The following is a 16640-nucleotide window of genomic DNA, read 5'->3' on the forward strand; positions in this document are numbered from 1 at the left end:
ACATCATTGTAAACTGTGTGGCTACCCATTCTTTACTTTTTCCAGTTGATATTTATTATTGCGCTGTACTTCAGTGCACATGCGGCTTCCTCTGGCTGATTTCTGCATTCATAAATAAAACATTCATACAGTCAAATACAAATATATGAGAACAAATTCCACTCAGCAATTACAAGTCAATCAAAACTTTAAAAAAAAGAGGCAGAAATTGCAGCGGATTCATCCAGAACAGCAGGAGCGTGCAGAGCTGCGGGGCACCGATATGAATTTCTGATCAAAACGGCTGTTATTGTGACAGCCGCCACAGTCATGCCATTTAACAGCAGACTGAACAAACAATAGCATTTCATAGAACAGCACAGGAGGTGAGGGTTGAGTGGAGCGCATCGATTTTGTCCAATTTTCTTTTTCTTTTTTTTTTTTGCATTTCTTAATTTAGATACCATTAAAAGTTAAAGCTTGTTGTTTTGGGAACATCCATGAAGTCAGTTTGACAGATTTTGAATGTATCACAAGTTTTTTTTTTTTTTTTTTTTAATTAAACCAGCTAAAGACAGTAAATACAGCCATAAATAAGCTCAGCTGACGACGAGAATATCAGGGAGGATCTGATCCAACAGTTTTGGTTTCTAACAGAAAACCAACACAGACAAAAGGTAACCGTGTCTATAGGCGTGTGTTAGTTCTAGAAGAAGTTAATTTAACATCAGGAATAAACTGCTGACCGACCAAATGCAGATTCTACGTCAATGGTACATCGCCGTTATCTGGCACCGTGGACACATGAACGAGGGGGAAATTGCTTGCAGCTGTTTGTCAGATTATTTCTGTTGAGCATCAGGATCTCCGTTTGTCTCCAAAGCCGCGCAGTGTGTATTTACACAGGTGGCAGAATCAACTTCATTATATAGCGCTCACTGTCGTGAGGACAGGGCTGACGGGAAGGTAAGTGATATTGTTTAACTTCAATAGGTGAGCTGTCATTCAGAAACAGCTTCAGTCCTGAGCTCCAGCTGCCACTTTCAACCTCTTGGATCTTCGACCAGCTTGGCGCTGACTTGTGGGTTTGGCCTCCAGCGACTTGTGCTCTTTAAACTGCAAAACCAGAATTTCTCACCGATCTTGAACTGTGGGATGAAAACAGGTCAAGGAGACAGAGCTTTGGAGCTTCAGCTTGTGATAGTTTGTAATGTCAGGCAGTCTTTTGAATGGATATTACACACAACAAAATCACTGAATATTAGTTACTGGAGGAAGCCAAATATGACTGGAGAAAGTGTTGAAAACTATGCTTCTTTACTGTCCATTAATGGCAATCGTCAATCAGAAAAACTAAAGTGATGGGATTTGAGGCAGACAGTCCTCAAATCTCAAGCACGTTTTTGAGCTGTGGGAGGAAACTGGAGTACCGACACATCGTGTAAGAACATGCAAACTCCACACAGAAGAAGCCTCGGAGCCAGGACTCGCACTCAGAGTACTGCAGTGCCAACCACTGCACCACGGAGCCACTCAACCTTTGCTCGTGTGAAGATCTAAGGTTCCCCGCTGCAAACGTGTCAGACGAGCCAAACACCTCATTTCACAGTGTCCTTCAGGTTCAGTGAGCACAAACAGGTTTTACTCACCAACAATGTCAGAGGCGCGCACCGTCTCCTTGAGGAAGACCACGGATATAATGGCACTGGCTGGGAAGTGAAAAGAAATCTGTTAGTTTATCCAGGAGCCACCATTTGAAAGCGCAGCTCAGTAAATCACCAGGCTCTCTGTGGGGATGATAACAGGACAATAATGCAATCTTCATAATTTTGAGACCCGAACAGGTTAGATTAATGAGCGACGCCTCATACTCCACTGGATAGAACACCGATAGGTTGTTAACAAAGTTCTCTGCTGGTTGTAGACAGAAGTGCTGTAAGTAGATGAGGAGGAATCACATTGAAGCAGGCAGCAGGGAATGTAAAGGAAAATATTTGACCGATCATTTCTCATGCATGAGACGACGTGCATAGAAATTATACACACACACACACACACACACACACACGTGCACACACAGCGATGATTCAGCGCAAGAGCATGGTCGCTTAAATGCATGTTCACACATTTTCTCATGCTTGACATGTTTATATTGATTGGTGTGATAAAAACCTGTGAGTGTGATCAGATGAATGGACGTCATTAGGCTTCGTGACGCTGCGGTCAGAGTATGACGGCGCATTTCTCCACCGGCCCATTCATCAATATCATTGTCAAAAACTGCGACGCTAAAAAGCAATCAGTTTCACACGAGCTGTGGCTCAGATTAGCCCCGTTAATGGTTCCGAGGGAGACAGACTGAAGGCACGGCATTTGGCTGTGGTGCAGATGGATGGCCGGCTGGACGGACGGGGGGACAGACGGGCAGCCGCGCACTGAGACGCTAACTAGCTCCCCGAGACAGGGAAAGCACACCACAAGACAGACAGACGCCCATGACAGCGGCCTGTCACTGACAGGAGGTCACTTCAGATAATGCGCTGGTGCCGCCACGCTGCGGCTGCTCCACCGTTAACAACGCCGTCGCAAAGCTCATTTCACATCATGTTCTCTTCAGCTGTCAGATATTTCACTGGAACGCCGGGAACAGCGGTGGCAGCGGCGCTTGCTGGGAGATGCTGGACACACCGAGCGTCTGCCTGTCTGCTAGACAGACGGGGAGGAAAAAGACACCGCACACACACACACACACACACATACAGACTGACCAGCTGAATGGGAAACCTGCTGCCGTGTGAGTTTGAGAGTCGGCTCGTCCATCATCCTAAGCAGATTAGCTGCAGAGAATCAACAGCTCGATATGACACAGCGACGCACTCATGGGATTATTGTGGCGCTGTGGCATGATGGGACCGATCGATGGAATCAGTACGGCTAAACTCGAGTCATGAAAAGCTTTATTAGTAGCAAAATCAAGGTTTACAGGAAAAAAAAAATTCTCCAATGTTTTCGTGTCCTCGAACTAAAAACCTGCTGCTAATCGGTCCTCATCGCCATGACTGTGCTGGATTCCAGCATCAGAGGTGTATTAAGGCTCTCCTTAATATTCTGATGAAACAGTCGGTTGTTTAATATTTCATACAGCGAGCATGTTCACGTACACATTTAGGACGTCTTCCCGCACCTCTGGGACCAGCTGGATCTAACGAGTAACCATGGCAACTCCATACAAAGTGAGATCCACACGGCTTGATAAAATGAGAAAATGTGGCAGCAGGAACCTCTGGGGTACGCAGCTCTGCCATTCACAGGTGTGTGTGTGTGTGTGTGTGTGTGTGTGTGTGTGTGTGTGTGTGTGTGTGTGTGTGTGAGATCAGCACAGAAGCGACACCGTCCACGCTCTCTCAGATGCACGGCAATGGAAACCCCCCGGTGGGAATACACGCCGTGTCAAAGAGCCGCACACCGCAGGAATCTGACACAAACAGATGAAGGCAGCTAAAAATCCCTGACTGGCATCATGGAAAAAAAATCCCCAACATGAGAACTTTCTGCACATGCACGTTTATCAACATGTTAAGAAATGAAAATCCTTGAGAGAGTAAGAGTCATTGACTTATCCTCATTCTGCTGAAGCAAAGGAGCTGGTGATCAGCTGATCGGATGACGATTAAGGAGCTCTGAAAGCTTTGTCCTTCACACATCACTTATTCCCCGCTCTATTAACAATCTATACTGAAGATACTGTACATACGTTATTATGTAGACCTGAAGCTCGTGATGCACTTGCATGCAATTTTATGTTCTGGACCTCAAAATGAGAGAGAGAACGGTTTATCTGAAAATCCTGCTTTCATTCTGTATTCCCTTAAACAGAGTGTGATAATCCTGATGCCATTATGAAGCCAAAAAAAAAAAAAACAAAACAAAATAATTAAGCATGTCTGCCAGCTGAAAGAGTCATGTTGTGTGACAGACACAATTTTATTCACTTTAGAGAAAATGCCTTCCTCTCGGGAGAAAACTGTGGATAAGATGGAAAATTAAATTGAAGATTAGAAACACCACGAATGTTTTCCTCTTAAAAAGAAATGTTTGTTTGATTTAATTCAATCCCAGCTGGACAGGACACTAGTCCATGACAGGAGAAGCACTCAACCTCAGATGGATGTTTCTGAACTGTAGGAGGAACAAAATACCCAGAAAAAGCCCATCCATGTACACGAAGAGGATGAAAACTTCCCAAACTCAAATGGGGAACTCTAACAGGCAAGAACGTTCACCACTTCACAATTGATGGCTAAATCATGGGTGAAAAATCTATGAAATATGAAAGAATCAGGCTGCTCATGTTTGCCCTGGAATGCTGTGTTATGTGCATAAATTCCTGATATGATTAAAGGGGGGTATTATGTGCTTTTTAGCCCTTTAGTATCAATCTACAGCACACTCAAGCAACAGCTTTGCCCAAAGTTAGATGGTGAAAGCTGCATGTGGCAAAAACAACTTAATCAAAAGTGCGTCTGCATCAGGCCGCCTCCACTGGAAATGAGTCCCTGTCTCTTTAAGAATCTCCTCAGTTTAGCGACACGCCCCCCTCAGAGCGTCCATCTCCATGCGCATTCTCCGAGAGTGGACAGGGGCGGGGGAGCGCGAGCTGTGCAGGAGGAACTGTGCAGACTACGTCAGAGGGCGGAGCTGTGCATTATGGGCAGAGCTGTGCATTATGGGCGGAGCTGTGCAGCGGTTCAACGCTCAACCTGGCTGCCAGGGGGAGATTCAGGGATTTCTCAAATATGCGTGAATGGTTCAGGAAATAACTCCATGCGTCTTCTCAATGGGAGAATGACACTATAGCATTATACAAAGCTCAAAAAAGTGGATTTTGCATAATACCCCTCCTTTAATTAATCATGTTGGTGCTGCGGAGTAGTGGTTAACACATTCACCTCACAGGGTGGAATGTGCTTGTGAAGTTTTTGTCTTTTGTTTTGTTGAAGATTTTGAATTCTCTCACACCTGCAGAGAGAGAGAGATTAAACTCTGCTCTGCTCACCAGCATTTAGGACGAGGCCGTCGCTCCTAACAGAGAGGACAGAAGCAACGCTCCTCAGTGCAGCGAGACATGCAGGGACAGTGCTCTGACTTGTTCCTCCCTGATTCTTTGATTTCTTCTCTGCATGCTCTTCCTCTCACCTCCCCTCTTCCCCAGCCAACCCCTCTCCTTCCTCTTGTTTACTCACTGAAGGCATCCCACTGTTTGTCCCCCCACCCCGCCCCCACCCCTCCATCAGAGATTTCACACAGGCTCTGAAAAACAAGCACAGCAGCCCAGCAGGAGGTGTGTGTGTGTGCGCGTGTGTGTGTGTGAGAGAGTCAGTGCATGGCGGAGTCACAACGAGCGGCAGCAACCTGCTGGTTCTCCGCTCGGCTTCGCTCGTTAGCGCCGAGGAGCACGCCGCGCGTCGCCGCAGTTGAGAACTTACTTCCCTCCTCGTCTCTGATGCTTTAATTCTCCGAGATGCTTCTCGCTTCAGCTGCGAGTCATCCACGCACACTCCAGCGGCATTTAGCAATTAGTGCTTTTAATGAGAGCAACAGTGAAATTAAAATTGAAGTAAGAAAAGTCATTTAACGAAAGTCTTCACCAGGTCAGGCTTCTGCAGAATGACGAAGCATTTAAAGGTCGCTGCTTTCGTGGAACTAGAAGACCAAAAGCGTTTTTAAGTTAAATTCTCACTAAACTCTGAACTGAAAAGGAGATAAGTGGTCTTCTTAACAGGATTTGTGTTTTCAATCTGTTGAAAACATCCACCCGTTTGCATATAGGTAAATTGCCGGGAGCGGCGGAGTAATGGCTGTCATTAATATCTATGAGTCACCGCCACCTCCGGCGCGGTGACTGGCGGGCGGCGGGCACCGAGAAGTCAACCTGCTCAATATTTCACCCGTATTCAGAGTGTTTGCAGTGAGCAGCTGCCAGCGGTGGCAGCTGGCCGCTCTTTGTTTTGACTGGGTAAATGAATCCAGTTTGGTTCAGGACACTCTCAGTTCACACTGCTGGCTGTTAAAAAATATTTAAAAAAATTCACTCAGGAGGATTTCCCCAGTCAAACCCGAAGAGTGGATTAATCATCAAAGTCCTGAGCAGGATGCGAAGTGGGAATGGACCGATCACTCGGTGACCCCTCCTCTGGTGACCGTGAGCCGCCGCTCCCGTCGTCAGGTTTGGTAAACTGAGTCTCTTTTGTCGAGCATGTTTCTGAGAGCGTGTGAGGCTCCGCTGAATGAGGTGAAGACCTTATCGGCCTCCACACCGCAGGAAGACATGCCGCCTGGATACAGGAACGCGGCAGATACTGGAGCAAAGGTGAGGGACACACCTTATTTATTTATTACCTGTTATTCAAAAGCGTTGACTGGAAATGTACAATGTCTGCTGCGTTTCTTTAATATACACCATAAATAAAAGCCGGGGGCTTTTTTTATATGAACAATGAATTCTTGGAATGGAGAGCGATTCATGAAGAAATGTGGTGAAGAAAAACAGCAAAGCTCACATGGCAGTGCTTTGTGCCGTTCCCCAGGGGGGCTGCATTTCCTCCCGCTCCCTTCACACATGGATAATGTACGAGGGAGAGAAAGGTCGCACTCACCTATAACAGACACGCAGCCCAGCGGGGCGATGAGCGACGCTGGAGCAAAGCCATAGGCAGCAAAGTTCCCCAGCTCTCCGACGCCCATGAGGACCACCCCGCACCACCACAGCGCCGAGGTGTAGTACGGCTTGGAGCCGCGCTGAGACTGACGGACGTGAGCATATTTCTGAGAAAGAGAGAGAGAGAGAGAGAGAGAGAGGGAACAGGGGCCCCAGGCAATTTTCACATTAAATGGATCCTATAACTGAAGAGGTTCAAACACCACACACACACACACACACACACACACACACAAGAAAAACAGTTACACACCTAAACACACACTGCTAGAAGGACTGCACTTCATAACACGGCTCTAAAAAAACTTCTGCTTATGAGAAACTCAACTCAGCATATAAAGGAAACTGTATGATCCTAATGCATACGTACACCATAGTTAAACGTCAACAACAATTCTGTTAACGCTCTCCCACGGGATCTCACAATTTTTCTAACACTTTTTACAATTTTTCTTCCGCCACCACTGCCTCCGAGGCCCCGTTAACACGCGACAAGGCACCGGCAGGAACACTGACAATGAGGCAGGTTTCATGTCAGGCCAGGAGTGGGAGCTGCTGGTCGTTTCTGTAAAGAAACCAAACACAGAGAACAACATGCTACTAACATTAACAATGGGAGAACATGGACATTCACCTGGACAGATGACCTGGGTGGATTGTTACTACAGTGACTGTCAACTATAAAACTAACAAGTCCAGGAGAAGATGGATTATCGCTGTAGTAACAATCCAACTTGACCGTCTGTCCATACGAACGTCCATGTTCTCCCATTGTTAGTTTCCTGTTCTCTGTCTCCGTGTGGTTTCATAACAACAGCACCCTCTAGTGGCCCCCCATAAAAACCAATGTTTCTGCTGTGGACCCTAAACACTAGGGGTGGGACGAGACACAAATTCCACACGACGAGATGTCTCACGAGATTGAGTCCACGAGATCGAGACAAGACGAGACAAGACAGAGGGGGGGGGGGGGGGGGGGTGGGGGGGTGGGGGCGGTGCGGTACTCACATGCAGCATCGAAGCGGCGCAGAGCAGTGCTCACACGGAACACGGAGCGTCGGGGCACCCTTTGTACAAGACAGTCTGGCTGCAGACCTTACACTGCGCCCTGGGCGGCCGCCTAGTTCGCCTATTCCCGTTCAAACCGCGGCGCACAGACGACGCCATGACTGCATTTGCACTTCATGCCACTAGGTGTGCTGTTTGCATCTTCAGCCTTATTTTACACAGACACCACAGAGGAAGAAGGGCGCCGCAGCCACTGCAGGCTCTCTCTGCATGTTGTTAGAAAAAGAGTGTGAGCCGGCAAGACGTGGTAAAATGTTCGTTGATGCGATGCACCGTTTTTTCAATAAAAGAGAAGAACTGAACGATCGTTTCCGCACATTTTATTTACGTCGTATCAATTAAACTGTATCACAAGTAGTTTGTGTACTCAAAAGACCAAGATTCCTTGTGGATAGAACATGCGCAGAACAGTATTTCATGTCCCTTTTGACCGGGTTTTTAAATATGAATATGAGCATATTCAGGGTTTTGCATGTGTTTATATGACTGTGCACCATGTAATGTATTATTCCGTCAATATTCCAGTTAATAAAGAGTTTATGCCTTTATATAAACGTACTCAATCTCGCGGCATTTCGATCTCGCGAGATCTCGTGACACGAGATCTCGTCCCATCCCTAGCTACTAACATTAACAATGGGAGAACATGGACATTCACCTGGACAGACGACCTGGGTGGATTGTTATTACAGTGACTGTCAACTATAAAACTAACAAGTCCAGGAGAAGATGGACTATTGCTGTAGTAACAATCCAACTTGGCCGTCTGTTCATACGAACGTCCGTGTTCTCCCATTGTTAGTTTCCTGTTCTCTGTGTCTGTGTGGTTTCATAACAACAGCACCCTCTAGTGGCCCCACATAAAAACCACATTGTTTTCAATGTACCTGCCGTGGACCCTAAACACACATTGTTTTCAAGACATTGCTATGTAAACCTGAAACTTCCCTGAAACACATTCTCACACACACACACACACACACACACACACACACACACACACACACACACACACAAAAAGCATTTTCATTGCGATGTTGTCGTGTAAACGGGGCCTTAAACACATTTCGTCCCTCTGTGCTCCTGCATCAGTTTGAGCATTACAGGACTATAAACGTTTCATCAGACTGACACTGGAGAAGCACAGTCATATTGAATGAGTAACACTGTGTGTGATCACACTCTCCAGTGCATACTTGTGCTATAATAGGTGTGTTTGGAGAGCATTAATGACATGCAGCTAAAAAAAGAGCAGCACTTCCCTGTAAAGATTATTACTATGATAATTAGGTGCTGCTAACGCTGAGGAAGTTATGAATTTGGGCAATGCATTGCTAATAAAAATCTGAATTGACGATTTCGCTCCATTGTTCCCATTCACTTATTTCAGTAATTCAAAGAGGCTCGTCAGCCATGAAGTGCAGTCGTTGCTGCGGCATGACGCCTGCTGTGAAGATCACACAGCCGGCGCCGCGGGGCATGTTCACCAAAATCCTGGTGAACACACAGAGCTTGCTGAAGAGACGGCCAGTTGTCAGGAGGACGGCAGTCGAGTATAAACTTAAAGAGAGTGTTGAGAATGAGTCTTTACAGGCGTGAGGCGGCCGCCGTGCGCCGCCTCGTCCGTCACTCGGCTCCATCGCGCCGTCTCTCACCTGTATGTTGAGTGAAACGCTGATGAGGACGTTCCCACAGATGGAGATGATGATTCCCAGGAGATACGTCTGCGGGAGCAAACGGTAAACAGGGAGACATGAGCCGACGTGACAACTCCAAACAGCCCATAATACTCCCTGCAAGGCTCCCCTCCAGCTGTCACAGCTGTCATTTCCATGACAACCAACGGAGAGCCTTGCTCCTGCGGCGTTTTGCTGGAGCAGATACGTGTGTGTATCAGGTGTTATAATATCAACATTTTCAGTGCGACAGGTTCACATGCTGTCAGAGGCGACACATATTCCACACGTAAACAAACACTCCCCGGCCGTGACATTCTCCCACGACACTCTACACCGCAGGAAAGAAGGGATGCGGGACGGCAAGCAACCCCAAACACACGTGACGGCACACGGCTCAGGGAGTCTGGATGGTGAAACTGCTGATTTGTGGTCATACAATCCTCGCTGTGTTTACAGAACAACACGCTTTTTTTTTTCTTCTTCTTCTTCTTCTTAAGTTGGGACTTTAGGTCCGTCAGAAGAATCACGTCTTTATAGCTGAACAGCCTCCAGCTGCTGCAACATTCAGGGAAAACAGCAGAAGAAGATGAATCCCAGCAGGTGTTCAGAGACGTCTGGATGAATCTCAACGTCACGCAGTCCGGTTTCCTGAGCTGTTTGACAGTGTAAATCAGGGATGTCAAACATAAGGCCCGTGGCCCACAGCTGGTCCGCAAGAGGCTCCAATCCAGGCCACCAAACCTTCAAGCAAACTGTAAAAATTTCAAAGAAAACACTGAGTTTTGAACAGATTTCTTTAGAGAAGCGGACACAACACTGAGACCCAAAGTCTACATTTGACGGTTTCTCAAACAGTTTGTTCCATATTTTATTCATCTAGAGGTTAAAAACAAGGAAAGTTTATTTTTCCTGAATTAAGATGTAGAAAACCAACATATGAAATGTTTTTAAAGACCTGAGACCAGATGAAACTGGATTTGAGAAGTGTCAACTTAATTAAAAAGTCAAATATGTCATACATTGTCTTTTAGAACTGCAGGTCGTGCTGTTGTAAATTTTTCCAGTTAAACTTTGATGCGAGGTTCTTAATATCTTCAGACCATGTCATTTGAGGGGATTGATGTTCTGTCTGGATCTTGACCTTGTGGGGAACCTGGTTTCCAAACCCAGAGTCAACGCAAGAGAATCTGGTTTTAAAACCAGCTGAATATTCTGTGCAAGTTTCAAACTCGCTGTGTAAAAGGAAGCATCTCAACAGTTTGATGGCAAATGAAACATGTTTTCCTCCTTTTTTTAGAAGCCTCTGAATTTTAGATACACAGACCTGAAATGCTGCACATGTTTAGTTGTGAGGCATTATTTATATGATATTCTGTATACACTATTTATATAAAAACTGAAGAGAATCCAGGAGGTCAGGCTGGAGACCTCTGCAGACAGGTGTAAGAGTGATGGAAGGAAATAAAGAACAGGACAAACTCAAATGAAGCATCGCGGGAATCCCCCCGAGCTGCTTCTCCCCCAGATTACTGCCAAAAGGAGGTCAAACTCTGGATCGCACGCTCACTGGTAGCCGTAGGTGGACGAAGTTTATCGGAGAAGAAAGGCACGCAGTGGGGGAGGAAAGAGAAAACCTAAAGAAAGAAACTCAATCACCGGAAAGAGAAGGAGCAGCAGCCAAGCAGAGAGAGAAGCATTTATCCCTTGAAAGAGCATTTTGAAAGAGAGTGATGGGAGGTAAAACAAAGGGATGGGAGGAGAAGGAGAGCTCCAGACTGGGTGAAAAGAAGGAGAGCGTGCATGTTTTAGCCTCGGCAGGCCGCTCTGCAGGATCAGGCAGGCTGCCGGTGACTGTCAATAATATCCATCTGTTATTGTTGACACTGAGATGACGGTAATGTGGTCAAAGGATCCCAGAATGAACACGGTGTAAATTAATTCCGCTGCTCTCCAGCAGAGCAGACGATCGCTATCACGCCATCCGGAGGTCGTCTGTCACTCCGTCACGTCACATCATCTGAAATCCTCATGAAAATATGAGGCTCAGAGAGGAGGAGCTGTCTGGATTATTTACTCTTCAAGTCACTGAGGAAAAACAACAACAGCAATGCCGGCCTGCCAGTAACACCCTAATAATCCTCGGTTCTCTGTGATACACTCTGAAAATGAAGTGAGAGGCTCACAGGAGCACAAAGGATGATAATTACCTTAAACCAAGCCACACACAGTGATCATCATTTTAATGAGAGCAGAGATAAAACACGGCAGAGTGTTCAGTCATCCTTCATCGGATGGATAATTTATGAGGTTGGCTGCACTTTGTTGAAAAAAGGATTGTTAAATTTATCTGGACAAACTCTTTTATCTGCTTATCTGCTCCGCCTCTGCAGATTAACTTCACTCTATAACTAAACAATACTGATCCTCTAAATATAAAAGCCCCCTTAGCTGTCAGCTGGTTAGTCACTTTATGCACTATGTAGAAGCCAATGAGCGCCACTTCATAAAGCAGCAGGTGTTTCTGCCCGGAAGGTGAAACGGTGATGGTGAACAGGTTGCTCGAGGTTAAGATTGTTGTATTGCAACTGCTTCGGAGCAATAAATGCACAGACCATTCAAAGATACCAACCACTGCACACTGAACTCCCCACAAGAGCCGGAGGTTTTGAGATGAATTGATGCAGACGTCTAGTCGTGACCCTTGACCCTCTCCAGCTCCTCGGAGAGCCGCCTTGTGGCTTCATCTCCACATGCAGGAAACAGGCTGGGTCAAAGGAATTAAGAAATGTTCCAATGAAGTTATTTACTTTATTTAAATAACTTTCAGATCTTGAAATGCAGCTCTCAGTTTAAAAATTTGTAGCAAGCTTATGTACACATGATCACTTATGAGCCAGCCAACTGTTTCTGTTATCATCTCAATGGAGGGGTTATTATCATTTTAAAAAGTCAGTGATTTACATTTACGTAGGATGGGTTAATGCTTTCATGTGATCCCCGTCTATGATTTCAGATGAGTCCTGTGGTGCATCGAACGTCTTCCACCGCTTCTGCATGTTAATTTCAGCCTGCCGCAGGTCTGACTTCCCTCAGGTTCACCAAGTTCAAATTACACAGCTCAGAACAATCAATTATTCTAAAAAGTTTGAAAGACTTGGTAAGTGTGAGACTCCTTCCTCGGTGCATTTCAGTTCCAGAAATCAGACGCACTTAACAAGTACTTGCTAATTAATGAGCTGCCACATCTGAGGAAGCTGCCTGGAGAATGTGTGGAGAATTTGGTTCAGTGTGGATTCACACACGGCACATGATGCAGACTATTAACGCTGCAAGAGCCGCAAACATGCACGCTATGTGATGTTTTCTGTACAAAGCCAGAGGTGATAATGTGATGGTCATGTGAGCACAGACGAGGGAGTCATGTGTGGGAAAAGTGTGCTCAGTAGCGTTTTCCAATAAATGAGTCTCCGTTCCAGCTCCCGAGTCACCTGTGGCGAAATCGTTCATTCAGACTCGTTGTACAACGGTGTGGAAATAAGAATGACACAGAACACCGTGTCCTTGTGTTGATCGCGGCGGCACAGATACCATCATGACCACAGAGATAACAGCTCTGCCCCGGTGCATCCTGATCAACCCGCTCGCTGTGCCCTGCGTGACGCTCAGTTCAACATCTACATGCAGTCAACAGCTCACACATTTCAGCTTCACACCGGAGCAGTTCAGCACGTCGCGCTGCTATAAAATCCAACAAAATACCATCATTTCAACATTACTAGATCCGTCTGGTTAGATGCTGAATGAAAGAAGTCCTGTATATTTGGACTACTAGGCAAAATTTTACAATTTAGCAGTATTTGAGCAAAGTTTCACACATATACTGAAGGAAATGAGAGGATGGATGGCAGGCAGGAGGGTAGTGAAGATGAACTGACAACAGACACAAGAGTGATAAGTGGAGATTGAACCCAGATGTGCTGCAAACAGTTTGAATTTAAGAACATCCCAACATTGACAACAACACTGTTCAATGAGACGACCTGTTTGGTATTAGATAGTTCGGTATTATATCTGTATACGAAGCACTTAAAAAATATTTATTCAGCAGGAAAACTGGATGCAGCCAAAAGCAGACCAGAGTCTGCTTCACGTCATCTTTTAGAGGCCTCTCTTATCCTCCAGCCTCACTATTTCCAGACTAATGTATTTGGCTCCAGTGAGGCAGGAAGACAATATTTTAAGGACTGAGCTGAGAGAAGTGGTGAAGGGCGCACTCAGGAAATGATTACGAAGCAAATACAGACGTTTGTATTTAAATAAATCCTACATGTTTCACAATGTCGGCTTAAATCACGTCGCCAAAGACAGACGGATGTAAGTGCACTTGTGTAAATAGAAGATCGATAATGCAGTAGATAGAGATGGACAGATAGATATACACAGATAGATCAGTCGAATGGATTGATCCAGTTAGAAATAGCACAATGAACACACAAACATTGTGTAATAAGTAGCATAGCGTAACATAACAAAACATAAGACAACATAACAACACAACTTTTCACAGCATGCAGCTGCTCATCGTCGGACAGTGAAGAATCACACTGCAACACAACCAAAATCACTAAACGCATCCTGTTACTCGTTTCCTCAAATCAGACAGACAAAGGCTGCCTCCCACATTCTAAAGGGTAGTAATTCACCACTGATCCAAAAAATGAATAGTAGCAACACGTCAAGGGATGCTCCAGAATATCACAACACGAGGGGGAACATTCAAAGAGGAGCACTGGCTTCAAAATGAGGAGGACTGACTGGAAATAGATTCAAACTCTTCACTGAAAGAGCCCGTTTAAAGCTCCTTTCCTCGTGGCCTAAAGAGAGTCAGAAAGACTGAGGCCCTGTTTACGCAGCAGCGTCTTCAAGTGAAAGCGGAAAGCAACTGTGGAGTTTTTGGGACCAGTTTACATGAAAACTTTGCGCAGAGTTACAAAAAACACGACTTCTTGAAAACGGCTCCCAAGGTGAAACTTTCTGAAGAGATTTCTGTGTAAACAGACATCATTTTAAAACATTGCCGTGTAAACACAAAATAAAAGTGCAACAATGGCACATTCTCATTCTCGCCGTAGGGCTTCATCTGCTGCGTTCACCAAAAAGCTGCGTCCTAAACACTTATCTGCTCATCAAACAATATAATTTCATCCAACAGCCCACCTGAAAGGGAAACCACTGCTCTTTTTAGCCTGACAGCTTGGCATTGCCACCATGCGTGATTACAGATTTGAGTGACTTTAAATTCAGAGCCGCCACACACACCAGGTTTCCTCTCCAGCCGCTATCTCCTGCTCGCCCTGCTTCACACTCCCGCTCCGACACCGAGTTTGATGAGTGCAGTGACCTGAAACGCACCTTCAGCAGGCATGAAACCACACCACAGCAGAGCCACGTGTGTGTGTGTGTGTGTGTGTGTGTGTGTGTGTGTGTGTGTGTGTGTGTGTGTTCGATATTCCCAGGAGAGATAAGCAGGATTTGGGGCGGTGGTGGCTCGCTGATATAATTCCCAGGAGAGAACTGATTTCATATCGAGGTAAGAAGTATTTCAGTGTGTGTGTTTGTGTGTGTGTGTGTGTGTGTGTGTGTGTGTGTGTGTGTGTGTGTGTGTGTGTGCGCGCGTGTGCGCGCACGCAGTGGCTAGAAGCATCCTACGCTGCACGGTGACAGAGCAGCTGTGCTCTGTTCACTAATCCATGATCGATACCCTGATCCAGCTTCACGGGGTCAGAGTGTAAGTGGCACGCTGCTGCCCTGCTGTTACCGAGCCAATGAGGAGGCTGCTGCTCTACACAGTGTGGAGGTCAAAGGTCATGAAGACATGACAGAGAGAGACTCAGGTGCCAGAACTCAAGGACAGATTTCACCCAACATGCAGCGCCAGCAGGGATTCATCTCCACATCATTCTGTGGATCTGTGCTGCAGTGTAGAAGCATGGTAAGTAAGTAACATGGAGAGAGAGGGAGAGAGAGAGGGAGAGAGAGAGAGAGAGAGCAGAGAGTGATAAAGAGTCTTCCTGTCACAGGAAGAGCAAACAAAGCCACACCGGTAGCGCTGGGAGTGCCTTTGGCTCGTCGGCTTACTTAGCAAACATCATGAACTTTACAGAAAAGAGACGGGAGACTTCACTTCACACACCGGGCCTCCTCCGCTACACTCTGTTAGCTTACTGGAGGAGTTTTATCTCGTTCTCCCTTTGAGAAAAATACTATTCTAGGCTTCTGCTTTTAAATTATATACTCTTATAGTCTCATTATCTGTGTGTGTGTGTGTGTGTGTGTGTGTGTGTGTGTGTGTGTGTGTGTGTGTCTGTCACAAATCCGTTTAGTTTTAGCATCTTCAGCAGTAAAATTACACTATATTGACTACAGTTTTTCATTATATATGACCTTTAAGTATGGTTTTAAATTTGAGGTTTTAAATCACTAATTTTTTAGATAATCAGTGTTTTGTTTTGGGCTTTTCATGGCAGGCCTCTCTGTGCTTGTTTTTTTCCTTCATAGGTTCCTGCTAAAACATTGTATTATCATTATTATTCTTGAAGGCTGAGCTATCATGCAGTAATGCTTCTATGTTATCTACAGCAATACATTTTCTCTGGTTTCCCTCAACTGACAAACCACACACAGGCTTTTAAGGCCAGGTCCGACTCACTGGGACTGATATTGATTAAACTGATACTAAAAGTTATTCTTCTGGCAGTCGTCTTCAGCATTTTTTCTAGTTCAGTTTTACAGCTGGAGCTGAGAAAGCAGCGTGCACATGGACACAGCTCCAGTCACACACACACGACACACACAACACAGTCCCAGCTTGAACTTCTCACTAAATGAAAGAGAGCTAACCACTACACCATGCAGTTTAAACACTAATAATAGCAGTGTTGTTGGGATTAGTCCATAAAAGTAATCTCACGACTGATTACTCCTTAAAAAGTAATCCAATTACTTTGTTTTATAAGTAATCAATTACTAATTACTTTTGTTTAAAAAAATTAATTAACGGCTACTTGGTATCGTTACTTAAAGTAACCTTTAGTCCTCATTTCTTTTTGAAGAAAATTGAACTCCTTCAAAAAAGATCAGATCATACTGAGATGGTCGTTTTTGTGTGTGACTTAACACAACAAAAATACTTTCTA

The 16640-nt window shown here is 45.4% G+C and overlaps 1 protein-coding gene across 1 annotated transcript in view; it reads right to left on the reverse strand.

The window, feature by feature from the left end:
- Positions 1–16640, reverse strand: part of nipal2 (NIPA like domain containing 2) — a 32858-nt gene that overhangs the window by 11927 nt on the left and 4291 nt on the right. The window contains exons 2-4 of the mRNA XM_030102221.1: positions 9421–9489; positions 6636–6804; positions 1629–1688 (exon numbers count right to left, since the gene is read on the reverse strand). Of these exons, the coding sequence (XP_029958081.1) occupies positions 1629–1688; positions 6636–6804; positions 9421–9489 (298 nt within the window). The remainder of the gene's footprint in view (positions 1–1628; positions 1689–6635; positions 6805–9420; positions 9490–16640) is intronic.

The sequence above is a fragment of the Salarias fasciatus genome, chromosome 11 (assembly GCF_902148845.1).
Source record: "Salarias fasciatus chromosome 11, fSalaFa1.1, whole genome shotgun sequence".
Taxonomy (NCBI): Eukaryota; Metazoa; Chordata; class Actinopteri; order Blenniiformes; family Blenniidae; genus Salarias; species Salarias fasciatus.